Source organism: Cyanistes caeruleus, chromosome 16 (assembly GCF_971803275.1).
Source record: "Cyanistes caeruleus chromosome 16, bCyaCae1.hap1.1, whole genome shotgun sequence".
Classification (NCBI taxonomy): Eukaryota; Metazoa; Chordata; class Aves; order Passeriformes; family Paridae; genus Cyanistes; species Cyanistes caeruleus.
In genome coordinates this window covers 359,500-385,689 of record NC_141716.1, presented here as the reverse complement: position 1 = coordinate 385,689, position 26,190 = coordinate 359,500, and the positions used below count along the sequence as shown (strand labels likewise).

The 26,190-nt window shown below is 41.5% G+C and overlaps 2 protein-coding genes across 7 annotated transcripts in view; one reads left to right on the top strand and one right to left on the bottom strand.

Annotated features, from left to right (window-relative positions):
- The window catches only part of PREX1 (phosphatidylinositol-3,4,5-trisphosphate dependent Rac exchange factor 1), a 129,522-nt gene that overhangs the window by 50,757 nt on the left and 52,575 nt on the right, over positions 1 to 26,190 (top strand). For all 6 annotated transcript variants that reach the window (XM_086852442.1, XM_086852441.1, XM_086852440.1 and 3 more), the window contains exons 2-8: positions 4,021 to 4,092; positions 8,360 to 8,482; positions 13,205 to 13,309; positions 16,116 to 16,217; positions 21,795 to 21,956; positions 22,366 to 22,499; positions 25,796 to 25,911. In XM_086852442.1, the coding sequence (XP_086708568.1) occupies positions 4,021 to 4,092; positions 8,360 to 8,482; positions 13,205 to 13,309; positions 16,116 to 16,217; positions 21,795 to 21,956; positions 22,366 to 22,499; positions 25,796 to 25,911 (814 nt within the window). The remainder of the gene's footprint in view (positions 1 to 4,020; positions 4,093 to 8,359; positions 8,483 to 13,204; positions 13,310 to 16,115; positions 16,218 to 21,794; positions 21,957 to 22,365; positions 22,500 to 25,795; positions 25,912 to 26,190) is intronic.
- Positions 19,648 to 26,190, bottom strand: part of LOC111938406 (uncharacterized) — an 89,873-nt gene continuing 83,330 nt past the window's right edge. Inside the window, exons 8-9 of the mRNA XM_086852527.1 lie at positions 20,766 to 21,149; positions 19,648 to 20,684 (exon numbers count right to left, since the gene is read on the bottom strand). The gene's annotated coding sequence lies outside the window, so the exon portion shown is untranslated. The remainder of the gene's footprint in view (positions 20,685 to 20,765; positions 21,150 to 26,190) is intronic.

Here is a 26,190-nt window from a genome sequence, read left to right as displayed (position 1 = left end):
TTTAAGCCTGTAAGACAAACTATAAGTTGTGCTTATGCATGACATGAAGAGCATCAGCTGTGGCCTGCTGAGTTTGGGAATAGCAGATCTCTAGGACAACAAGTCACAGTGCACGAATAAACATTATGTTACAACAGCAAAATTTTAAACCAAAACAAGTCCTCTCTAGACTGTTTTCCTAATTCTGAGCACATTAAAATGGAAGATGAGACCTTTAAAATCTTTATCAGGAGAATGAAAACTGATCAGCCTGGTTTCCCATTTTTTCCCTGCCTTGTGCCATGACCTGTTCTTGTTCTGAATCCATGGGCTCGTTCAGTACTTCTCTCCTCCTCTGCTGCCCATGCAGACAGCTCAGACCCAGCCCAGTGTGAGCACGGTGGAGCACTGGCAGTGGCAGCAGTGCAGCTGGGGGATAAAGGAGGAGATGATGTGCTGTCAGCTGACTTCCTATCTCTGCCCCTCGTGAAATCTGTGAAATCGTCATTCTTAGAAGTCCTGACCAGGGTACAAGAAGATGAAAGGAAGCAGAGCCTACTTTTGTTGCCCATTGGTCGGTTTCAGCTCTTCAGCAGTCTCGGTGATATGCAGTTGGTTGTTGTTTCAGTAATCCCTGATAGTTTCAGAGAGGAGGAAACCAACAGCATGCCACAGTAGAGATTTCTGCTCTTGATTGCAATGGAGGAGTGATTGTGATCATCCTACAGTGTCCTAGGAATGATTTTCAGAGTCCCCAGGTGGTACTTCCAAGATCTCCTAAGGAAGCCAACCCCCCATGCTTCCACATATCCTTGGAGGCTAGTTTCTACAGAGACTGAAGGTCTTGCAGGTGAAAAGAATTATACTGTGGGGTCCCTATGAAAAATGCCAAGGAGCAGACCCCTTGAATTTATGTATGAGTTGTGTGGAGTATGAAGAGGTTGGAGCAACCAGAGAGAATTTGTCTCAGAAACTTTGTAGGAGGTCAGACAAGCTTTTTCCCTTTCAACTACTTCCTGTCTTATAACAAAATATTTTGGAATATGAATAAGATATAGGCACAGCAAGTTTTTCAATATTCATCCACCACCACCTTCTCTCTTTTGGCATCACTTTTGTCATGTCCTGGTCCAAATAACTCTGATTTTCCAGCTAAATCAATAGGTCTAATGAAAGATCATAGCACTCCCTTCCCCCAAAAGAGTTGTACACTACTTGTATAATAGAACTTGAAGTCTGTATCACCAAGTGATTAGAGGACTAGTGCTAGTAGAGATGAGCTTAGACCATAATAAAACAAGTACCACAAAAAAATCACTGGAGAAGTTTGGGGAATGCTGACCTGAATGTCAGAATAACATCTCTGGGAAAAGGATTGCTTTTTCCAAGCAGGAAGTGGTTTGGAAGAAAGTGGTGTTGCCATGTGAATGGGGCATGCAACACTATCTCCATGAGCTGCTGTTTAATAGCTTGTGGTTTTCATACTTTTAGTTTGAATGACTGTGTTGCAAAAAGTTCTTCTTACACCTCAGTAGGTATTGGGGAAGTAGGAAAAATGGGGAACAAAACTTGTTCGGCATCCATTACATTTTGATAATTTGAGGAGAATTTAATTTCGGAAATTAGACTATTAAATCTATAAAACCAAAATCTCTTGTAACTATCTTGTTTTACTATTACTGGAGAGACTGCTGGCCACTCACATCAAAGCAAATCAGGCTGTATGAGATTTGAGAGACTATCTACAAAGTTGACTGTTTTCCTTCTAGGTCTTTCATCCTTCTTCCTCTCTCTGTTTCTATGTCTTTTTTTAATCTTTTGTTTGATTTTCCTCTGTTTTTTCCTCCCTTTCCTTTTCCACATCAAGTGGTCTTTTCAGACAAACATCACAGATTAACACAGTCTCTGCTTTTTTATTGAGTGGCCTGTAACAGCTAATGTGATTGGCACTTCTGTATACAGCTCTCTATTATTAGACCCTTCATACTGGGATTGATGTGCAGGTAACTATTAGTCACCAGTGGAGCTGCTAATTGTGTAGGTTAATTGATGATTTCAGTTGGGTTTGTTGTCTCCAAACAGGTTTGTGATTAAAGCGAGGAAAATCACTGCTGACTTCCCGTCAGCGAATGAGTAACTCTAGAATGATGTGCCACTTTGTACAACTCAGATGCCTGGTTACTAATGCTCAGCTATCACACCCAACACTGGAGTGCAGCAGCTATTCCTCCTGTCACCAGTCATCATGCTGAACACTTCATCTCAGACAGTTCCCTGACTGCTGCTGAGCACTGCAGTTCCTGGCCAGATTATTGGCAGGGTGGACTGGCTGGTCCTTACGAAATAATAACTCTTCTGCCACTGGCACGTGTGTCCTGTTCCTTTGATGCAGGAATCTATTCTTCACACTTCTTAGTCCCCACAAACTCCTCTGAGTTCTCCATATCTAGCTGGAATCTAGACAAGATCTTCCTATTTAGCAATAGTAGAGGAAACAATATGGTTATGGTCCCTGAAATTTGTTCAAAAGCAGGTTGAAAATCCAGGGCTAAAAACAAATGTAGGGTCTCTGTGCCTCATTAATTAATGTCTTTTTTACTGTTGCTTGTCTTTTAAAGTGTGAATGGTTGATGAGTGACAGAGAGCCATGCCCAAGCTGGAACAGAGATGTTCTCCTTTTAGAGCTGAAAGTCAGTCAGAGGAACATGTTCACTGTCTGCCAAGCAGAACACCAGAGATGAAGGCATTCCATAAGCTCTAAGTTTGGTTCAGTGGCATTGCTTCTGAAAAGGTTGTAAGCTGCTGCTGATCCCAGCAGGAAAAAGGGAAAAAACAAAAGCTGAGTATACACCAGCTGACATGGACCTTGCTCAGGAATAGTTTGGTTTTAAAAGGCTTTTTATTATCAAGCTGTAAGAAAGCTGCTTTGTGCCCTAAACAAACACATGACTGACTTCCCCTCACTCTCTCAGGTGAGTAAGAAAAGTTCTTTCAACCTTATTCACTGCACTCTGCAGGGCTCACTCCTTTGTGTAGGAGGCAAGTTAGAAGCCACTGACAAGACAGAGAGGAAAGCCCTCTTCCCTTCTTTGTAGAGGTTATATAGTTTATTGCAGCAGATTCTGACCTCACTGGCTACCCTTCAGTATCTCCTGAAGGTATTTCCATCTCTGCTGATGCCTGTGGATAGGAAAATTCTCTGCTCTCAGTTCAGAGATGCCTTTTAGCCAATAATTGCTAAACCAGTGGAGTCTTGAGATGGAAATCCCATGCAGTATTCTTTTCTAAACCCTTCCCACTGAGTCAAATAGGTTTGTGGGTGTGTTCAGACTAAATGCAAGTAGGTCCTCCCAGATTCCAGTAGCCAGAGTTATGCTTTTCAGGTTGATATTCAGATCCCTGTTCATTTGTATCTGGCCTGGAGCTTTTTATAGATTTGGCTGTTAAAGCCAGAGTTGTGCAGAGCTGAGGGAAGGGGAAACCTGACCTAAGTACAAAGTTCCAGCATTGTTTCATCTGTTTTTAACCAACTGAAATAAAGTGAACAGGACAGTGTGTTGCAGACACTGTCTGGTGATTTCCATTTCCCTTCCCCATATAGTGAGACTGTTGAACTTGTCCCTAGCCCCAGCTCATGGCTCTGACGTGCCGCAGCTCTAGCAGTGTGTCTGTCCCTTCCACGCTGCCTTGGGGACAGAAGAGCTGCCTCCTGGAGACACAGGAAACCTTCAGAGTGACTGGACCGTGCTGTAGTCTACTGCTAATAACAGATAATTAAAGCTAAAATCTTCAACAAAGGGAAGGTATTTATTGTCAGGCAAAGCCAAACAGCATTGTAGGAAATGTCTTTGGTAGTGCCTGCGTGCAGCCTGGACATCTATGGTGGGGAGTTCATCAATGTTTACATAAATGTTTTCATGAATTCTTTCAGTCTTGAAGGTGATCAACCACACTGTGTTGATGGGAACCTAGAGGAAATAAAAGACTGAAATCAAAGTATTATCAAACTATTTGAACATAAATCTTCTTTCATCTCTACAGGCATTTCTTCACCGGATCCGACAGAATGCAGTGGACAAAGCTGAGAAGTACATAACAGAGGAGAATGTTAAGGTATTTCTTCTGTCTTCCTTGTTTTCTTGGTAGGGAAAGTGATACGCAATGAAAGGCTAGATTCAGAGATATAAATATCAAATATCCTCTTGTCATATTGATGCTTATCATGAAGTTGGTTCCCTAAGGAAAGGAGCTCATGTTGACAGTTTATCTGTCAATCTGTTTGCCTATTCTTGTAGCTGTCATCTTCCAGTAATTTTTCATCTCACCAGCTAATTTTAGTAAAATTTGACAACAGTGTAGTGTTGTCAGAGATACTAACTTTTGGCAAGATTTGTGAAATGCTGAGTAGAGTACAGAGGGGCCATTTCAATGTCTTTGAGAGGAAAGGCAGGGAATCCACAGCCCTTGTCTGTTTTGTTTGACAGTATTCGGTTAGCCAATTTGCATCTGCTGTTTTCTACTAATAGAAATTTTATAAGGCTTATGAGAAGGGGGCAGGAATTTTCCTTTGGGTTCTTGTGGAAAGGAATTCGGGTTTTTGTGGGAGGTCTACATATTGTGAAACTCTTGTGTGAGGAAGTTCCTGGATGAATTCTGCGCTGGAAAGAGTAGACATAGAGAGCTGTGAGGTACAGGCTTCTGTAGTGCCTGTGGTCACAGGGGTGCATGGTGTTCATTAATGTCATAAATACACAAAACACCTTCTTGTAGATATTTGTGTTAAAAACTCATCTTGTACACATATGCACATGAAACCAAACCCCTCTTCATACACCAACACAAGTGAAACCCACTGGTGAGTGGGACAGAGCAGTTTGTTTGTCACTGGGTGATGCTTTACTGCACTTGTGTTTGGTCCTGGAGCTCCTGAATTAGCAGCAGCTTTGCCCCGAGGGAGCAGGGCAGCCACAGGAGGTGTGTCACACCCAAAGTGCTGCTGCAGCTGGTGTGGCTGCTCCTCCTTTTCCTGTGCCAGGCCTCCTGCATGTAGCAGGTGAGCAGGGTCCTAGCCCCACCTCTGCTGTCCGTTCTTCAGGCCAGAAAGGTGGTGTTGACTGGCTGATACCAGATGGGACTGGGAACAAGACCGCTGGCAGCTTTGGAGAGCTCAACCTCTTGCTGTCTTCAAATTTGGAAATCCCCACTCTCCAAAAACTCACCGTCCAGCATCTGGAGTAAGTTCAGGGATGGCTGAAGAAAAGGTAGACAAATGATTAGTGACAGTAGCTCTTGTGTACATAGAAGTGTGCAAAAACTAAGCTCTGCATGAAAATAAATTCTATTTGTCACACAACTATTTGTCATTGTTGATGTTGATGAAAATTATTATTCTATCGTTATTCATATCATCAAAATGAATATAAATTATGGTTGCCACATAATCAGATGCAGTGCCTACAAATCCTGTCAGCAGGCTTTGTATTTGAAGTTTCTTCACACTCCTCTGGTGAAGTACCACTTCATTTTTGTGTCATTCTTTAAATGCTTTAAATGGTCTTTTTGAGGCCACTGTAAGACCTCATTTTATTGCTGTTATTACAATACCCAGCTTTTAATAAGAGAGATTCCCTTCAGTAATAAGAGGCTTATGCCTTTCTGGTAAAACAGAATCACAAGACACAAGTTTTCGTGTGCCCATAGTTTCCAGCGTCAATATTGTCTCCTCCTTCCACCCTCCATCTCCCGCTATACCAAATAATTTGTCTTTCCTGCAGTTGAAAGATACTTGTTTTTTATTTCCCACTTTTTTCTCTCAACTTGCTGATAGAGGCAGGAAAAGCAAGGTGGAGTTGGGACTTCTGCTGATACTGTGTGTCTTGAGTCACCAGAGAACTGTGAGGTGGCCAACAGTAGAAGAGACTATTAAAAGTGGTTCGGGAGCTTATGTAAGGAGAAGCCTGACATTACTCTCTTTCTTCACGTGGCAGAAATGCCTCAAGGAAAATACAGGGCAGTCACTCAGGCAGTCACTTAACCTGGACAAGGAGAAAGTGTTTTTTAAGATAAGTTGGGTTATTGCTCCCAGTATAATTTTGCAGATTTCTCCTACAGCTGGTGCTAAGCACCAGAGATTTCAGTAATCTTTAGCCACTGTAGCTCTCTCCAGAAAGGCCACATTGAGTCCTGTGCCAGGCCCAGATTTTACAAGTGTGCCAGTGACTAACAGCTGCAGCAACATGATAAAAAAAATCGGTTTGAATGTATTCACTGCCTCATGTGGAAATAACTCTCCTGATGTGTTACTGTTAGACTATGCTCACAGCAGGCACTGCTATCACTTAACTGATAGAGCAGGTTGAAGGCAGTACAACTTGAGGGCATGCACAAGGCTGGTAACTGGATTTTGGTACAAGACCATGTGCAGTCAAGGTCTGTCTGCTGCCTTGATTTTCAAGTAACTCTTACCTACAAATTCTGCTGCAAACGAAGCTTTACTGATCACCTCAGAATTCATTAGCTTGCACAGATATTCCACCCCTGAAGACTGCTCCTGAAGGATAAAATCATCCCTGACAGATGTTTCCCTCTTGCTTGTTAATCCCCTTCTGGTACAGCTTCCAGCAAAGCAATGCAGGCAAGGGCTACTGCATCATCACATCACATCACTTTCAGCCACATTTACACACACTCTTTCACACACTTGCAGGCTCCACTTGAATTAGCATAAGAAGTTTATAGGGAGCAATGAAAGGATCCTAGCTCCCTGGCCTTTCTTTAGGTTCAGAGCTAGTCAGTGCAAATTCAGTGTATTTGAATCTTTCAGCTTCTTGGGGCCTAGAAAGAAGCTGTGATGCACAAGTGGGCATTAATGATGGTGCACAGCACCATATCTCAGAATTCCTGAAGGGAGAGGGAAGCAAAGACAAGGAAGATGCAACAGGCTCCGCTCTGGACATGTAGTCAGCTTGAAGGAGGAGTTTAAGAGAAATACTCTGCCTATCCTTGTGAGTAATGGAAATATAGAGTTGAACCTGGCTGCCTGCAGAGCTTTGAATTCCTGATTTTGTCCACCCCTGCTAAACCAAAGAGAAACTGGTTTTAAACCAGGAATTGAGGTTTCAGTCCTAGCTTTAATAACTAGACTTAATTTACAGATCACTGTTTCTCTGAATTGCTGCCACATCACCAGCCACCAGGCTGACTCAGTGCTACAGCTGGTGAATAAATTCTGCTGCATAAAGTTGAAGAGTTTGGTGTTACGGTAAGGCATTTTGGGAAGTGTTTGGAGATGTTAGGCTTGATCACTTCCCACAGCAAATGCCAGGAAGATGAATGCTGGTTCTGTCAGGCTGCATACTTTACGGTCACCTACTCACTGAGCCAGATCTGGGAGCTTCTTCCAACGTGAAAGCTTGTTTGACTGCACTGCAGGTCTTCTCTTTGCAAGTGACATCGTTAAAGCAAAGTGATGGAAACATTGTCTGCAACACCTATGTCACTGCAGACTCCAGGATTTACTTCCCTTTTAGCCTTCCCTCCAGTGGCTGCCAGTACTGATGGCTGTCACCTCACATCAGGACTTCTGCCCCTCTCTAGGTAGCATTCCATCTCCTACACGTGGATTCACACTTTCTTTGCACATTTTGTATGAAAATGACCAAGATTTACAGTGTGTTTATAGCATCTTTCACCCTGGCGGTTTATTCCCCTTAGCACATATATTCTAATCACAGGGATCATTTAACTGTCACCATTAGCTTTTAATACAAGGTTAAACGAGGGGCCTCTACCCCTCTACATGTGCCTTTTGGTGTCACTGAGGTCAGTGAGAGGGAGCTCTAAATGCTGCTCTTGAAGATTGTGAGAAATGAACGCTCTTCTGTACTCTGGGCAGTACACTGGGCAGTGAAAGGCCGGATTCCATACAGCAGATTTTGTCTGCTATTTACAAGTGCACCCTTGTGTTTGATACCTTCAAGTCCCTTTCTTCCAGAAAGGGATTTCTAATGCATGGGAAGGAAAGGCAAATTACTCCCTGCTTCTGTCTCCTGTAAAATGAGTTTGACATTGTGGCTCCACGTACCTGGCTGTTCTCATGAAAAATATTCTCAAGACTTAAAAGAGGTTGCTTGCATTTATCATGCTCAGGGGTCTGCAAAGATAACCTTAATTTACAGCAGGTGCTTCAGTAGCAGTAAAGATTTTTATAGGGGACTAGGAAAGGGGCAAATACAATGTAGTTTGTTCTTTACAAGACCTTGTCTGAGCTTTGGATCCTATTGTGGTAAGTCTAGAACTGTACAGTATTTTGATGTTACTACTTAGCAAAAAAACTGTGATATATTGTAAAACTGGCAATGTTTTTCCCTTTATGTTTCAGATCTTATTTTCAAACATTGAAGACATTCTTGGTGTTCACAAGGAGTTCCTGGCTGCTCTGGAATTCTGTTTGCAACCAGAACCCCAGTCTCAGCATGAACTGGGAAATGTTTTCTTAAAATTTGTAAGTACAATGAGTTAATGCAATCTGAAAATAGTTTCCTGTCATAAACTCTCTGGTCTCTTAGCAAACCCTAATCTCTAAGGCTTATAGCAATACTATGACAATGTGTGTCTTGTACAAAAGTTGTGGGTAGGGTGGGAAAAAACTTGTGAATGAGGTTAGAATAATGGACATCACATCAAACTGAACTAAACACCAATTTATTTTTAGAAACTCTTTCCTTTTTTGTTGATTTTTTTCCCTTCTTTTCCCACCCATCAAAAAAGCAGCACAATTTAAAGCACCTCAGAACAACTGCAGGTGTTTGCCTGGTACTGCAGGCAGGGGTGTGTGATGTGTCCCTGCTCAGCAGCCCTGCAGCACACCAGGGTCATGGATCGCAGCAGCCACTCGCTGCCAGCGCTGCGGGGCTGGGGAGCTTTCATCAGCACACGCTCTTGCCATTTCACCCAGGGAAACAGTGGGCAACATTTCTTTGGCCTTTCATTTTGGGCAGGGTTCTGTTGTTGAAATATGCTTAGAAGTAGTGCTGGAACACCCTCAGTGTTGCCTTTTCATTATCATCAAATCACAGTGAGTCCTGTGGGGAGCTTGCAGTGAGGAAGTGGCATAAGGCCCCTGAATCTTGAAAGTACTGGTATATCTGCTGTTGTGATTACCTGGCAGGGTCATTCCTGGTCCTGATTATGAATCCAATACTTGTCAGCAGCCAGGTGTTAGCACAGGTACTTTTCTTTAGAAACTCAGTGTTAAAAATACTTAAAAATTTGGTGAATAACTTGAGAATTCTTAAAGCACTGTTTTATCCAGACACTGCATTTTTTTAGTGGAGCATGTTTTCTCCAAGTTTCTGTGTATCATACATCCTTGTAGCAATCCCCAGTTTCACCATCTGATGGAGTTCCATCAGACTGCAGTGCTTGGATCCTCTTTATGAGGTCTGTGTATCCTTAATGTCCACTAGTCTACATGGACCTGACTCCTCCTAGTCTGTCTTGGCCTAGAAGAGCCTTGCTCGGCAATGGTCCACCAGCCTTCAGAAACAGAACACTGCTTTTATAGAACCATCAGGGTTGGAAAAGACCTTTAGGACCATCAAGTCTCAAATCAACCCAGCACCACCACCTTGTTCACCATTAAACCATTGGCTGAAGTGCCACACTGACACCTTTTTTGAATACATCAAGGGATGGTAGTTATGGGCCCAATATTGTCCTGAGGACCTCTAGTTCATAAGGATTCAAGTCTTGAGTAACACCTAAAGCAAGCAAGCAGATTTTGCAAGAATTCCGAAAAAGAAATTAATGCACATTGTCTTTTTGAAGTATTTTAAGAGATGATGAAATGTGCTTGCTCTGGTATTCAGGTGTGAAAAATTGTTTTCCTTTAGAAGACAGACATTGTCTGCCCTACTGTACTCCATGTGGTCGGGTGATCAGGAGTTCATTGTCTGATGGTAGATGCCAGAGTTTATTCTGGAGCAGGGATTCAGTGTGACTGTAAGAGATGGTAAAGAACATCCGTGAATATTCTTTCCAAATCCAGTGTACAGCCTTAAACATAAACAGCATGTGGGACTTGTCTCGAGTGTCAGAGAGAACACCTGCGCTGACCGTGGAGTGACCACACCTCGTGAGCACAGGCTCATTTTTGCAGGGCAGGAAAGGGTGTGATTGTGTGTGGAGCAGAAGGGCAAAGAATTGTCAGAGCCTTTGTTTCTGATATTGCCATATTGCTAGAGATTTGGGGATGTAATAGCTAGAAACTTGTTCTAGGGAAACATATGTTATGCTCATTTTTTGGAGCAGTGTTGCATGAGTGATCAATTTTACTGTCTAAGTCATCAGGGATATTGTTTTGTTGAGAATTGTGTGTTCTGTTTAGGTTTTTGATGTTGAAAACGTTGGTTCCAGCCTGCTTTGAAACAAGAAAATGCCGTGCCTTCTTAAAAATATGTCCAAATAAAATGTTGCAGTTTTCCAAATATCTTATTTGCTTTTTTCTAGTCAAAAGTGTTTTCAAATTTGCACTGATTTGTGGGCCATACTAATGCATCCAAAATAACATATTTGGAGAATAAACTGTTGGTTAAAGACTAACCAAACTGAGAACAGTACAGACTTACTTCTATTGCCAAAACAGAAGGTCTAGCTGTGTATCCAGCAGATTTGCTGAGTAAGAAAGTGCCTTTTTTATCTGGTCACATCTCTGACCATAATTGCACTTTTAACCTAGAGCAACTGAATGTTCAGAATTCCTGGGCTAACATCTGTAATTACGTAACTGATAATTTCCTCACCAGGCTATGGGAGAGCCCAGAACTGAGTATCACCCAGAGAGGAAATGAAACACTTCAGACACTGAGTAATTTTAAGCATAGTTCTCATATTTGTGGGTCTCCAGCATGGGGTATAGCTGGGAAAGATCTGAGGAAAGCACTCTGGTGTGTGTATAATTATTGCACTGTCTTGAGCTTTAGCAAAAGGATTTTGTCGTGATCTAAATATACCCTCCCAAGCTCCAAAGCTGCAGTCAGAAACCTGAGCAGTGACATTTTGTATGCACTGATGTAACGGATGAGCTTGTGGTAATGGCTGCTGGTTTTAGTTTCAAGCATGGTGCTTGTGTGCATCCAATGAGTTGAGGAGAGGTGAGAGGATAAAATGTGGGAAAAACTTCTCTATCTGTTTTACTCTGTAACTCTCTTGTTTTTATTACAATTATTACAATCCTGTTGCCTTTTTTCCCCTATTGTGCTGTGGTCACAGGCCTGCCTTTTGCTGCATCTGGTGGTCAGAAGCTTTTGTTTCTTTGCAGCTTCCCAGTATTGCACCTCAGTAGCAACCTGAATTGCTGCTGATGAAGGATAAAAGTCTTGAACATCTGCATTCCAGCTCTTTGTACCGTACTCTTTGTGACCATGGTTTTATTTGCTTTGTTCCATTGTTCTTATGTTTGGACATACATCTATTTATTCTCAGTTCTTTCTTTTGAAGTACAAGGAGAGGAAAAATTAATCAGGTTAGTGAAAAACCCAACCCAAAAGCATTTTACAGACTCTGAATATGTATATCTACCACTGAACATCTGACCAAAATGTCAGATTCTCCTAAACTAACATAAATGCAATTTCTTTTCCTTGTGACAATAGCAAGAGGAATATCCAGTGACTGCAGCTGGATCCCATGATTTCCTGCTAGTAAACTCCTTCAGCTGGCAGTACTTTTTTGCTTGGATCACTGTAAGCTGTCTTAAAAGTAGCTAGATGCTGCAGATACCTTCAGCTGACACAGCTGAAGCTCTAAGAGTGCTAGGACTCCAATCAAAACTCAAAAAAATTAACTTCCAAGTTCTGGGGAGATTAAAAGGTTCAGATAGAATGTTTTCAGACCAGAATCATGCTGTGAATGCAACAGCAAACTCTGGAAGGCGTTGGCTACATGGCTTGGTGCCCTGAGATGGTAGCGCTGGAAAGCCTCACATATTACCCCGCAGAGTACCACACTAATGTTTTGAAATTACTTTTTGATATGCAAACTGGCTTGTGTGGGTGCCTCCACATGGCACTGCATTATGGCATAGAAGCCAACCTGAACCAGGAAATAAAGTACTATTGTGAGAAGCACTCAAAAATGATGGGTTTTTTGGCTTTTGAGTCATTCATTTTGCCTAAAGCCTAATACAATCTCATGATTCCCCTTTTATTCAGGTGAATGCAGGACTGGAAGCTCTGAACATTGCTGAAACTTCAGCCCTTCCTACCAGCTTTGAGAGGATCAACTCACCCCTTGCATTATCTGCTTGGGCGTGGAAATAGTTGTTCCTGCTTCTTTTGTCAATCACTCCAATTTTTCCAGATATCTAGTGTTTGAAATGGGTTCAGTATCTCTGATCATTTTAGACAGAAGGAGCTGTACTGTCTTTGAATCTGAAGATCAGTATAGCAGAACTTGCTGACCCTGACCTGCCAACTCACCTTTATTTCTTAATAGGGGATTTCATTCCAGCATGTGCTTCTGGGTGTGACATGTCCCAGTGTTAGTAGCTCAATCTAGTTTTGCAGCTACCTTTCTCTTTGTTTAGTATCTGTAAAATGTTGGTTATTTGGTGAAATTCTTCGAGTTACAGAAACTATTATATATAGCTGTTAAATTTTGTCTGCTGCTTGTTTCAGAACACAAAGTAAACCAGTCAACCTGCTGGGGCCTGGCTCTCACCTCCTGAGAGGCAAGGGAATTTCCAGCTGACTACTTCATGTTAGAGTTCCCCTCCAGATTCAGAGCTTTTCTTAGGCCTTGGTTCTTCCCAGCCACTTGGCTTTCTTCCTCCTGCAGTAATGGTCAGCCCCCTTGTTCCTGGCTTTGTTTTGCTCCTGGCTACTTTCATGGAATATCTTGACACACATGCAAGTTTTCTCAAGATAGCAAAATCCCTCCTTTCAAGAAAGAATTCCTATGATCTCAGTGAAGTGTTAAGAAGAAAAGTGCTGAAAGTCTTAGTGCTCGGGAAAATCTCTGTTAACTTAAAACAGAGTAAGTCAGGAATTAGTGAATACCTGTATACATTATTCACATTAGACGAGTGTCACACACTTCATGAAAACTCCAATGCTAATGCCACTTGGAGTCCACCTCTCTATGTAAAGAATTTGGCAACAGACTGTGGCAAAATAATCTCTCTAGTGGTGTCTGAGTCAATAAGTTACTTTGTTTTTCCTTGCAGAAAGACAAATTCTTTGTGTACGAGGAGTACTGTAGTAACCACGAGAAAGCACTCAGACTGCTGATGGAATTGAACAAGATCCCGACAGTGAGAACATTCCTTCTGGTAAGCACCTTCTCTAGCACTCTTGACTGAATGATCTGACTTTGTCCTGTGCTCATAGTAACTCTTTGGAATCCCTGGAATGCTGGGCATTTTGCAGGTATTACCCATTGCAGGTATGGAGCACTCAGGTTGGAGGGGTACTGAAATCACTGATGAGTTGAGGCCCAGAACTGAGCACTACCAGCACAAGTGATGGCAGTGGAAACCAGGATTTTTTTTTTTAAGAATCAACATTAAAAAAAAAAGCACAGATGATGAAAGGAGTAATGCAATAAATCAGCAGCAAGACTGAAGCTAGTTCCCATTGGATTTGGTTCCCTGCTCAGTTCTCTGATCAACTCACCATTTACAGGCTCATCAGAAAAATGTGACCAGCTTCTGACACCCCTTTCTCCATGAGTCCAGCTGTGGGCAAGAAATTTATCTGGATGAACTATTTTGAGTGTGTCATTGCTGCTTAAATCAAAAGTAACTTCACTCCCATCCAAGGAGGGACTGTGGATATACAGCCTTCAAAACCCATCTTGGAGGCTGGGCTGGGATGAGAAACAGTCAGTGGGCACTGCCTTTTACCCCTGCATTCCTTACTTATCTTTTTTTTTCTTGGTTGTTTCTCCTCCTTACTTTCACCCCAATTCTGCTTGATTTTTGAATGTCTTATTTTCGTAGCCATTACGTAGGTAAGGGAATAATTCGTCACATCAGCTTTTTTCCTGTTAAGTTCTATGAAGTGAAGGCTGTCTTCCTTGCAAAGGACTTGCTTTTCTTTCTGCTCTTTTTTTTTTTTTTTTCCCCCTTGCTGTGAAAGGTCTATTCTTTCCAATGTAGTAAAGCAAAAGAAAACTTCCATGTAAACATGAGTCACAAGCAGGGCCAGAGCATTCCTTTAGCTGCAAGATACAGACCTCAGAGGGAGCCTACCCTTGTGCTGTTGCATAGGCAGAGTCTCTTTGTCACATCTGAGTTTTAATGAACCTTATCAAACCTTATCAAATTTATATTTACTTTGAATTACTAAATGACCCTTACCTTGTTCATGAGGGTTTCTTGGGTGCTTATGGTGAGGGAAACCAATGAGAAAGAGGAGAGAAGGTGCATGCAAACACTGTCCTTCCCAGCCTTCAGAAGGTTCTCTACTTCCACTGGATCGACAAAGTTTTCTGTTGTGTTAGAGACACCAGCTGGCAAACTGATTATGAGTGCCATCAAATATGTCATGCTGATTGCTGTGGTTTGCCGCAGCACCTGAATCCAAGAGACCATTAAAATGGTAGTAAATATGGGAAGAAGGGCAGCACTGATGTGTCTACTTAGTTGTGGTGCTGTAGTTCCTTCCAGGCCTCCCTTCCCTTCTCTTCTGCCTTCCAAACCAGTGCTACAATGCTACTATGCAAAAAAGGCAGCACTATAGTACAAACCTTTACTTGTGGGAATAGATTTGGCCTGATTGCCCCCTTACAGCTGCTGAAACATAGAATGTGGGAGTGTGTTTGAAAAGTCAGTAGGTGTTAAAGGGCAGATTTAAGCTCAGAGCTATAGAGAGGGCTGAAAGAGGAGATGGGAAGGACTGAATCACTTGAGACTTGGAAATTGGACAGGGAGAATTGTGAGCTGGGTAGCCAGTGCCACAGATTAGAATAGCCTGGGGACAGGTTATTTTACAGACAATTGTCTGTAAAAATACCAGTTAGGACTAAGGAGATTTTTTGTATGATGTCTTTGTACATTCCTTGAAGAATTGTAGAGCTACAGCCAAAAAACTCACTAAAATTATAAGTGGGTCTGAGCCAAGGCATGTATTTCACAGGGGCAAACAGTACTGCTGATGCCCCAAAGCAGGCACTTCTTGGCTGAACTGCATTTAAAGTTAAACTTCTGTGTGGACAGGACAGGTTTGCAACTGGAGTGACTTTTGGAGCAAAGTCCATATTCATGGTGTACTGTAGGAATGTGGACTCGTTTATCTGAAATAGACTTGAAGTCCACCTGAATCTATTACCTGTCTCTGGCAGCAGCCAATAGGAAAATGTGTAAAATAAACAGTAGGGCAGTATTGATTTGTCATAAAGATTACAGGTTATTGTTACAAATTAAGGATAGATCAAGGACTATATGTTTTTTTCCCCCCAGTGTCATACTCTGTTCTTAAACTCCCTTTCTATATCAGTCCTGAGAAATTAATTTCCATAATCTGTTGAGAAGTTCCATGTGTGCTGGTTAGCCAGCCAGTGTGCTCAGGCTGTTTTTCCAGCTGTGCTCAGGCATAATGTTTTGCCAGAGAATTGGTGTATGTTTGCAGATGACTCATTTGTTTCAATTACAGGTCAATTCAGACATAAGAATTGGACTAAAGTTAATTACATGATTACTAGTTAGCTGGCTTTATTTTAGCCTTCAAGAGTTTTCTGGACCAGCAGTATACAATTTTACATAGTGAACAAAGACAACAGGTCGTATCTCTTGTGGGGGTAAATTGGGTTATTTTAGGTAATAGTCCATTTAGGTTTGCTGTTTGCCATTGTATTGTTAGGATGGTTTTTGAGTCATCAGCTTTATAATATTTCTCTGAGAAGATACCTTTCTGCACAGCAAATTTATCCACAGCAAATTTTCTTCTGCTGATGCCTGCAGAACTTTTCAGACTTGATGGCTGTATGTCAGTGGTGAATGAAGTGCTGTTTCCTGTACCTTAGGTGTGGTGAAGTGCTTTCTCACCATAACGCATGTTTAGAAATACAGAATCATGTCAAAAATCATCTGAAAGCTTTTTGTCTGAGGTAACATTTGTTTCTTTTTTTGATTATAGGGTTGCATGCTTTTGGGAGGCAGAAAGACAACTGACATTCCACTAGAGGGTTATCTGCTGACTCCAATTCAGAGAATTTGCAAATATCCTCTTCTGCTAAAGGTAAACCAGAGAAAGTATTTCTCCAGATGGTTGTTTTATTCTTGGAAGGATTCTGCATCTTTTTTTTATCCCTGACTTTTGTTGCCACTATTGCTTTCCTGATTTACACTTCTGAAGGTTGGATCTTCTCTGAAGGAAATGGCTTCTTAAGGGTACAGGCAAAAAGCTACCTGATACTGGCAGGCTGCTAAATCCTGTTGTAGTCTGGGTAGAGCAGACAGGGTGACTTACTGACTAACCAAAGCCTTTTGACTTCAGTGCTCTTGAGGTGTTTATTAAGGATCATGTGGACTGTTTTAGCCACTTCCTGTAAAGATGTGTTCAGCTAGAATTGTGCCAGTGCTGTGAGGGACTGGATGGCTCTGGGGACTCTAAACTGATATGTTTTTCATTACAAGGTCTTTAGTTTGATGGTGATTGGGTCAGTAATGATCAAAGTCTGTATCTTCTGTCAGCTGTTTGGCAGCTGGTTTGAAAACTCTTTGGCTGTCTCAGATGAGTTCCCAATGGGCAAGTGTCAATCCAGAAATGATTATGGTATCTGGCACTAATTGGCTCCCTTGCTAGTATTCTTACCATAGAAGATAAAGCATAAAAGACCTGAAAACAGCTCACTTGCCTCTCATCCTTTCTGGTCACCTGCCTGGTGGGGACAAGGAGAGGGAAAAGGAGAAAGCAGTTTCTGGGAGAGCTTGCATCCCCCAGTGGCCTCGTAGATACTCTGTGGCTAACAGCTGCCAATCTTCCCTGATGTCAGTCTCTTCTTCAGCCAGAGTCACACTGTGTTTACTAAAAGAAAAGTAATTTAAAAAAAATACAAAGACTTTCCCTCATGTTTTGAAAGAAAGGTCCCTTTATGAGTTTTGGAAGAAAGTAGGAATTCTGTGGTCAATGTATGTCAAAACTTCCGGGGACCAAACATCCTTTCGTTGAAAGCCAAAGCCAATACCACCAAGATGAAGACTGAAACAGTGTTTCTTGCTTTCCAGTGGGGTAGGGATGAATTTGCCCTCCCTGTGCCTACCCTTGGCTCTGGGACAGCTGACCCAGACCCACATGTACTTGTTGAACAAACAGCCTTGGCAGGGAGGGGCTGTGACTCCTGGGCATCTCCTGGGGCTGCATTCCATTTTGATATGGATTTCTTCGTGTATACAGGCTGATAAAGATCACACACTCTTCACTAGTTGAAACTTCCTGGTCAGGAAATAAAAGTTTTAAGAAAAAGCAGAGAGGAATTAGGTTTTCATTAGGCAACGTGTCTGCTTTAGTCAGTGAGATAATACCATAACTAGAAGTTGTTCAGCTCAGAAAATATTAGTGACCATTATCAAGTGTGGTTGATTCTGATTCTCAAAGGTGGAGAATTCATAGCAAATAAATTGTGTCCCATTCAAGACTTATTTGCTAGTCGCTAGCATGAAATTACCAGAGTGGATACAAAGGTCTCAGACATAAGAACAGGTAAGGGAAAACACGGATGGATTCTCTTCATGCTGACCAGGAAAATGGAGCACTCCAAGCAAAAACAGATAGATTTAAAAATAGCACAACCCTCAAATAAAGTGTTTGCTCTCTCTTTGCTACTGAACGTCAGTTATGGCTCCTGAAATAGCTCTTTTGTATTCGTGGGGATTGGATCTTACTTTATCTTATTCCCAGGGCAAACAAATACTATTGTTTTCCAGCTGATGAGAAAAGTCCTAGACCAAAGCTAGCCTACCTTCCTCTTTTACTTTGTTTTTAGCAAGAGTTTGTGTACATCCAGATTATCTTGTAACTTTGATATGACCTTGTCTAATGTAAGCATTTAGTGTAGCCGAGTGGGTGGGTTTGATAAAGCTAGTATGCACAAGGTAATTCAGACTTGTTTGTGTTTGAAAGTCAACTGAAGTAGTAGGGTAAGGCACATACTTTAAATACTGTAACTACTTTTTATTAATAACATATATATCTATGTGTGTATGTGTTCAGAACAATAGCATCTGGCATCTGGCTGTTCTGGAGTTGATTTGGGTTACTTAATTAGGAATAATACACTAGAGTATCTCCAAGTACTGATCCACTTTAAGTAACAATATTAATATTTTTGCCCCAGGGCAGTTCTTGTCTGTCTCAGACAGCATGCAAGAAAATTAGTATAGAATTTGTAGTCAGTAAAACTGGGAAAGGGGCATGGACTAGGCTCAAGCAAAACAAAAGTGTTGGCTGTGATGGGCATTGGTGTTTGGGAAGAAGGAAGGTAGCAGGGGTAAAGGGACACCCAGAGAGCATCAGCTGTGCGAGCCGCTGGAGCCAGCACGGGTTGGAGAGCTCAGGGAGCAGATGCTTTCAGCCCTGGGCTTGGGCCAAGGCAGCTCTGTCTCGCTGTGGCACTCTATTAACTAGCCACAACCCTACTGCTGTCCTGTAAACCAGTCTCTCAACAAAAATAGTCTTTTCCTCTTAATAAAGAAACTTTATGTCAGCAGGAAGCAAACCCTGGGGCATTGGTGATCATGAGTTAATCACACCATCGTGTGGGGATTAGGCACAGTCACTTCTGTCTCCTTTGGCACTGGAGGAATGTGCAGCACATGACAGCCGCACCCTGCTCCCGAGAGCCCAGAGCTCACAGGGCTTGGGCCTTGCCTGAGGTCTGCTCTGCTAAGGATTTGCTCAGACTTCAGCCAGAAATGCACATTCCACCTCTGATCCTTTAAAAACATCTGAGGGTACACAACTCCAAGGGCGATTAGGACAGTAATTATGTATTGCTTCATGTGGGGAAGAGTCACTGGCTCTGGGAGGGGCAGGGAAACTTCACCAGAGTCCGAACCCTCTGGGAAGGAAGGCCGGGCAGTGAGGCACACGCAAGGCCTTCATCAATCCCTGCCTGCTCTTGGAAACGGGAATGTGGGAAGCCACTGGTGTGCATAAGAACAGGATGAAGGAAGCTTACCTTCATGTCTCCCTGTTCTCTCCATTCCTCTTGTAGCTATTCGAGAAACAGGACCTTCTATTTGGCCATAATTGAATACATTTATCTTTGGGGGATTGGCTTTTTTTTCCCCCCTTCCCTCCTCCCAGAAAAGTTGTGTTGCTCTTAGATTCATGACACTGTGTAGTCGAAGTCCAACTTTTATGTAGCATAATATTAAAAATTGTCTATTCCCTAAAGAGCTATAAGGAGCACTACCAATTTATAAATCATGCTTTTGTCTTCCACACATATGTCTAATCACAAATAGTTGCTGATATTTATAAAACCAGAAACATGTTTTTATTGCATTTTAAATTAGCATATGTTGTAGGTTCGGTGGCATATAGAAGCTAATCTATTTCATCTGATCTACCATTGCTTGTCATGTGTTTACCCTGCAGAGACATTGACATAAATTACAAATTTTAAAAATATGCAGAATAAAAAAACTACTGTGATTTGCAGGTACACAGAAGAAGTCTGATGTAACATTTATTTTCTGGTTAATTTAAGTGGAAAACGAATTTTGTACAGGCAAATATTACAAACTGTAAAATACAAATATAAAACTCCCAGGAACATAAGTTTACACAAAGGTGGTTTGGGCTTTTTTTGCCTTTTTATTTATTTATTTATTTTTTTCCCAAGCACATTTGGAGATGAACTGTTGATTAACACAACTTTTTGAAGTGATAAACAAAGGAGTACGTTGTGTTTTGTTATCTCTGTAAAGGTGTGTTGCTCGGCAGGGCAGCGAGGTCCGCAGCTCTGAAGCCATGGCCGGTGCGTGCCCGGGGCTGAGGTGCAGAGCAGGGCAGCCTGGCAGCACAGGGTCAGCATCCCGTGGACAAACACCATGTTAGGCCATGTCTGAGTGTCCTCAGGGGAATAAAGACAGGAGGAATGAATTTCTCAAATAATAGCTGCAAAGTGTATTTGCTGTCAGTTTGAAGTACACAGTCAATATTGTGTGGCAAGGGAGGACACAGGGAAGGATGTCAGAAACTTCTTTAAAAAAAAAAAAAAGAAAGATAAGCGTGTTTTATGAATTATTTTAAGAAACTCTTGGCAAGAAGTAGAAGTGGCAGCAGCCTCATTTCCTGGCCCTGTTAGTGCACAAGTTGCAAGGAGATAGCAATCCCAGACAGCTATGTCTGTGGGCTTTGTGGAGGACAGGGCATACCCAGGGATTGCCATCTGGGCTGGCTTTTAGCTGCCTTTCAAAATGTTGTCAAATGCTCATAGAGTTTACACATCATAAATGTGTCACTAAAATAAAGAAGTACCCAGAGCTCTCTCCCTGTGTTTCTGAAGTGCCAAGCTGTGCTCCTTTGAGAAATGGCAATGTCAGGGCAGCACGGCTTTGCCTTGGATGGCTTCAGACAGGGCTGTGGAGGGGGGAGGGTGCCAGTCCCAGCCAGAACCCTCGCTGCTGTTCCCAGCCTCCTCCTGCTGCTGCGCTGGGATGGGAGTGGAGAAGATGCTCTTTGTTGCAGCAGGGTGTGCTGTGAATGAAGAGGTCTTTCTCTGTATTTTGGGGATATTTCTGAATGGGATGTTTATAGACAGTGCTAGTGTGTACATACCTGTTTCCAGTGCAGTATGGGTGGCACTGGAGCTGCAGAGCTTCACTGATTTTTAGTGAGAGTCATCGGTGTTGCAGTCGAGGAGCAGAGGCTAGTCACCAGCATAGTCACCAAAGCATAACACCTGGCTCCTGCTTTTACTTTTGGAGCATTTACTTTTCTTGGCCACACTTTCAGCAAAAGTAGAGTAAAGACTTCCACAGGAATGTCAACTGACATTTGTAGCAGTGAGCCTCCTTTTCCTGTGCATCTATTACTCTGTAAGTCACAGGTGGATGGAAGCAATCTAGCTCCATTCACATCACAGTGCTGGGCAGTCTCTCTGGCTGTATCCAAACACATTCTTGAGTCTCTTCAGAATCATGAGATTCAGCAGCACAGCACCTTTAAACAACCAAATAACATAATGATGCAAAAGATAGTGAAAAAGTTAAGTATTTCAGTTTTCAACACCTTATTATGTATCAAGGTAAAACTACCAGCCATATTTTAGATTTCTTTAGTGTATTCTTATTCAGTTGTGGCTAACTATGAAATACTATTGAAATAATGATTAATTGTGAGTTGACAGTGGTTGCCCTTTTTGCCATACTCATTCATATTGTCAGGTTCTGAGTCTTGCCTCTGCTGTTCTTTACCGGACGAGGCTTAACTGGGTTGTTGTCTTTGACACAAGTGAAGCAAACACTCTTACAGACTCCTTCAGAGCAGAGATGTTTGTTTCTATGTCAGGACACATGCCCCATCCTTCTAAAAATACAAAGTAAACACATCTGACACAGCAAAACATACTTGGCTTGAGCTCTCTTAGTGTAGCATATATAACATGAGCAATTGCCTCATTTATTTAACAACATTCATATTAACATTGTACAGATGAAGAATAGAGGACAGCACCTGCAGTAAAATGTCCCCAAATTCTCTGTAATTTGCAATGGTTCTAGCATTTTCCTGCAGGATTGCTTGCTAATGCTCATACCTTTCCATGAACCACTTCTCAGTTTCCATGTTTCTCTCTTTTTTTTAAAGGAATTAGCTAAGAGGACTCCCTCTAAGCATCCTGATCACCCAGCTGTCCAGAGTGCACTTCAGGCAATGAAGACAGTCTGTACAAATATCAACGAGACCAAGAGACAGATGGAGAAACTGGAAGCCCTTGAACAGCTGCAGTCACACATTGAAGGATGGGAGGTAGGATGCAGGACCATGACCTCCCTGGAGGCAGTTTATGCACAGTTTAATGACTCACGCTGTTTACAGGGATTTATTTCTGTTTCTTTTGTGACTTGTAAACGCTCTTGAAGGGGTGGGCAGCATCACTGAGGAATTTAGAGCTTAGAGCTTATTTTGTATGTGCAGGCTGCTGCTAAATTGTAGCAGAACAAGTGGATTATGAAAGAAGGGAAGGTGTTAGAGCTAGAGTGGAACTGACATTTTAAATGGACAGATCTTACCTGAAAGGCAAATAGATCTGGGTGAAATCCTTATGACTGCATCAGTTATTTCACAGTTTAATGGCAGATAAATTAAGAGCATGTTAGTAAAAGACCTTCATTGTGCACTCATAAAGGAAAATTAATCTCTCTTTTTTATGTTTTAGGGGTCAAATCTTACAGATATTTGTACACAGCTCTTGCTGCAAGGGACTTTATTAAAAATCTCAGCAGGAAACATCCAGGAGAGAATGTTCTTTCTATTTGATAATCTCCTGGTCTATTGCAAGAGGAAATCTAGGTGAGTCCCTCTGTACTTTCAGTTTTACCATTCAGAAGATTCCTAGGTGGAAGCTGTGATCAGTTACTGATCATTCACTGTATTCTCTGTTGCTCTGCAGCGCTGAGTCACAGGTGGAAGTTTCCTTTGTTCTTGACTATTTTTGTCACTTAGGCAATAGGAGAGAGAAGTCACTATGTGGTAGGATAAATAGTCCAGGCAGTATCACTGTGCCCCTCTAAGAAGTGTGCAGTCCAAAGAGGAGTTAAAACAGTGCAGCAAAAGCTGTGAGTACTTACAGACAAAAAGCTTCTGGGGGCAGCTGCGTCTCCAGGAATTATGTGAAGGTGCCAACTTGCATTGTGAAGTTATGCTAAGCATAAGAGGGTGATGTGAAAAATGATAAAAAGCCAAGATAGGGGAAAGTGGAAGACTAAGCAAACATAAAATAGATGCAGGGCCGAGGGGAACGGGAAAGAGATGAAGATTTGGCTGTTGCTGTTAGCGTTTACAGCCCATGTGCTCTGTTTGTTGTCTTCCTTTCTTATCCTAAGAATTTTTTTGCAACATCCCACCTAAGAAACCTTAAGTATTATTAACACCTGCTGCTTGTAATTAAAATAACATTGGCAGAGTGGAAGACAACTTGCTTCTGCAGCAGTTATGCAGTATTTCAGTTCCTGAGCTTTTCACCTTCACAATACCAGTCTCATTCTGAATTTACAACGCATTCTCTGCACTCTCTTCTCTTCTTCCCTTCTCTGTAATACAATCCCCCTGCTTCAAGTTATACTTCCTTACTGGTGATGGCCAAATAGAACAGCCAACCAAATTAGAAATTCTGTAAAACCAGTGTTGTCTCCAAAGAAAAATCTCATTTCTTAAAATTTGGGTCTTTTTATCCTTTTTTTTTTTTTCTTTTTTCTTTTTCTTTCTTTCTTTTTTTTTTTTCCTCAGGGAAACAACAGAAATTTTGGAACCACTAAGCTGTGAAAGCTGTGAGCTAACGTCAGTAATATTCAGAGTTTTTTGTGTGTATAATGCCAAATCTGTACAACCTAAATACAAATTGTTAGGTGACATCTACATTCAAAATTAGATGAGATAAAAATGTTTAAATTAAAAAAAAAATTACACCATTAAATCTAAAATACTTAAAATGTTGTCTACCTGAAGCATTCTGACTCTGAAATGGCACAAGGGAGAGGAAACACTTCACTTGGACTCTTTATCAGATTTACCAACGTGCAAAATTCTGTATGACACCAAGTTCACAAATACGTTTTCTAACAAAAACGTTTCCTTAAAAATCCTCCAGTTAATTTGATACTAATCTTTTGCTTCTTCAGAGCTCTTAGAAACTGTTTTTCTAGCCTATTTGTCGTTGAGGTTAGCCTAACTCCAGCGCTGTCCAGGCAATTTTCCTGGAATACTAGATTTGGAAAACAAAATGTTCTAGTGCCCTTTAAGCAGAACTTTCTTTTTGTACAGGAGACGTTACCAAGCTCCTCTGTGGCTTGACTTGATTTTGGAGGAGGCTGCAGTAACACTTGGGTTTCTCAGGGGACTGGTATTGTTTACGTTTTTCTAACAATGTAACTTGAACTGATGGGATGCTGAGGATCCGATTTCCACTAAAAACCATAATATTTCATTAAGTCTGCTGGGAGTTGCCTAACGTACAAGATAAATTTTGATCACTGAGCTGCTTTAATTTTGGATATTTCTGCTGTCTCACTGCTATTTATCATTAGTCTAGAATGGAAATCAATGTCTTTTCCTTTGTGTTGGTCTGTCAGTTTGGCCAGCTGCTCTCAAACAACAGACATGTTAGTCGGACATTCCTTAAAAAAACTCCAAACCTCATTAAGAAACTGTCTCTGTCCCTATTTGAGATTAAATGACTGAGTTCTCATCTCATTTTCTTACGCTAACTTGTAGAAATCAGTGCAGTATTTATTGATTCAAAAATGCAGTCAGAATTCAGGGCTCAGTCTTTGATAAGTAGACAACAATGCATTCCCATCTGGACATCTTATTTTTTCACAATAACGTAAATTAGGAGTAGGATTGTCTAACCCAGTGTAGGATCAGAATTAGGTCTGTGATGTTAGCTCTGCAAGAGTTCCTTTTACAGAAGCATAGGGAAGACTGGCAAACTGATGACGTAGATTTTCAGGGCTGAGTATTGGTTTTGGTTTTAGCAGGATCGTAGACTGCTGTTAAATCCTGATGTCAGGAACTGTATGTTTCATGTAGGGAAATAGGCTGAACATTTGAGGGGTTTCCCTAGGGCTGCCAGGGCAGGCTTTCTTTTGATTTGAGTTGTCTTTAAGAAAGGATCCAATAGCTCCAAGATCACAGTCCCTGTCAGTCTGACTGGATGTAAATATGTGGTCATCGCGAAATGTGTACTTGTCACTAAAGGTAGTTGTAAAAGAAAAAATGTCCAGAAAAAAACCTGGTGATTCCCATCTCACCTCAGTTTATTCTGAGTATTATAAATACTTCACTCTGACAAGAATTTTTTTTCCCCAGCTGATTTTTACTGCAGTATTTTTTTGAATCTTAGGAGGTACTGGCAAATTGGCACAGCAAAATCTTCACTGACAGGAATTTGGACACCTTCCACCTCTGAATGACCATTTGACCAGTTGTGTTTTGGCTTAGCAAGGTTACTCTTGGATAGTAAAGCACAACAGGTGTCACTTGGATGGTTTTAAGCCTATTTTGGGCATAAAAATCAGAGCATTACTAATAATGAAAAGTGCTTTCCTGAATTCAACAGAGACACTATAAAGCTTATGGATAAGGATGTAAACTTGGGTGCAAAATCGCCCTGGCAGAATTTTCCCTATAACAATGTGTAACACACGTGGCAGGCCAGGTGACACTGGCCTCTTTACATAGTTAATTTCATATTTAAAGCTTGGTGCATACCACAGATTGATCACAAATTTAGGTGAACAGAGGAGTTAAATGTAATGCTCTCAGGTGATGCTGCAGTTGTCACCCAAGGCCATGTGCTGTTCATGGACATGCATTTCAGTGAGTCATCAAGAATGTAAATCTTGAAGGCACCCACATCTTCACATAATCTGGCAAAGCAAGCTCATTATTGCTGTACTAACACTGGTACACAGCTATCTTGGAAATCTGAATGAGGATTCCAGTTATATAACAGCAGAGGTGTGGTCATATACCACTGGTCACTATATCAGAATCCTCCTTCAATAATCATATCTCAGATTGACTTATTCATGTATGTGTTAGACTGTTTTCTTATGTGTTGCTAACAGTCTTCATTCAAATTGCAGAGTTACTGGGAAAAAACCATCTAAAAGGACAAAGTCAATCAATGGATCACTTTATATATTCAGGGGCCGAATAAATACAGAAGTAATGGAAGTAGAGAATGTGGAAGATGGAACAGGTAAGTGACTAAATATTGTCTTTTAAGAGCACAGTGAGTTCAGATCTTGTATTGGAAGGTATTGAAAAAGTACTTGTCCATCTCCTCTAGTGAAATCAGAAGCAATCTATGGAACTTGTAGTGCCTTCATTATTGGACCAACTTACATGGTTGAAAGACTGGAAATGCTTTCAGGCACTAGTCCTTCCTTCTGAAATGACCTTAGTAAAAGCATGACAGACAGAGGCTTGTCTGTTTTTTTGTCCTAATCCAAACTAATTTAATAAAACTTTCCATCCT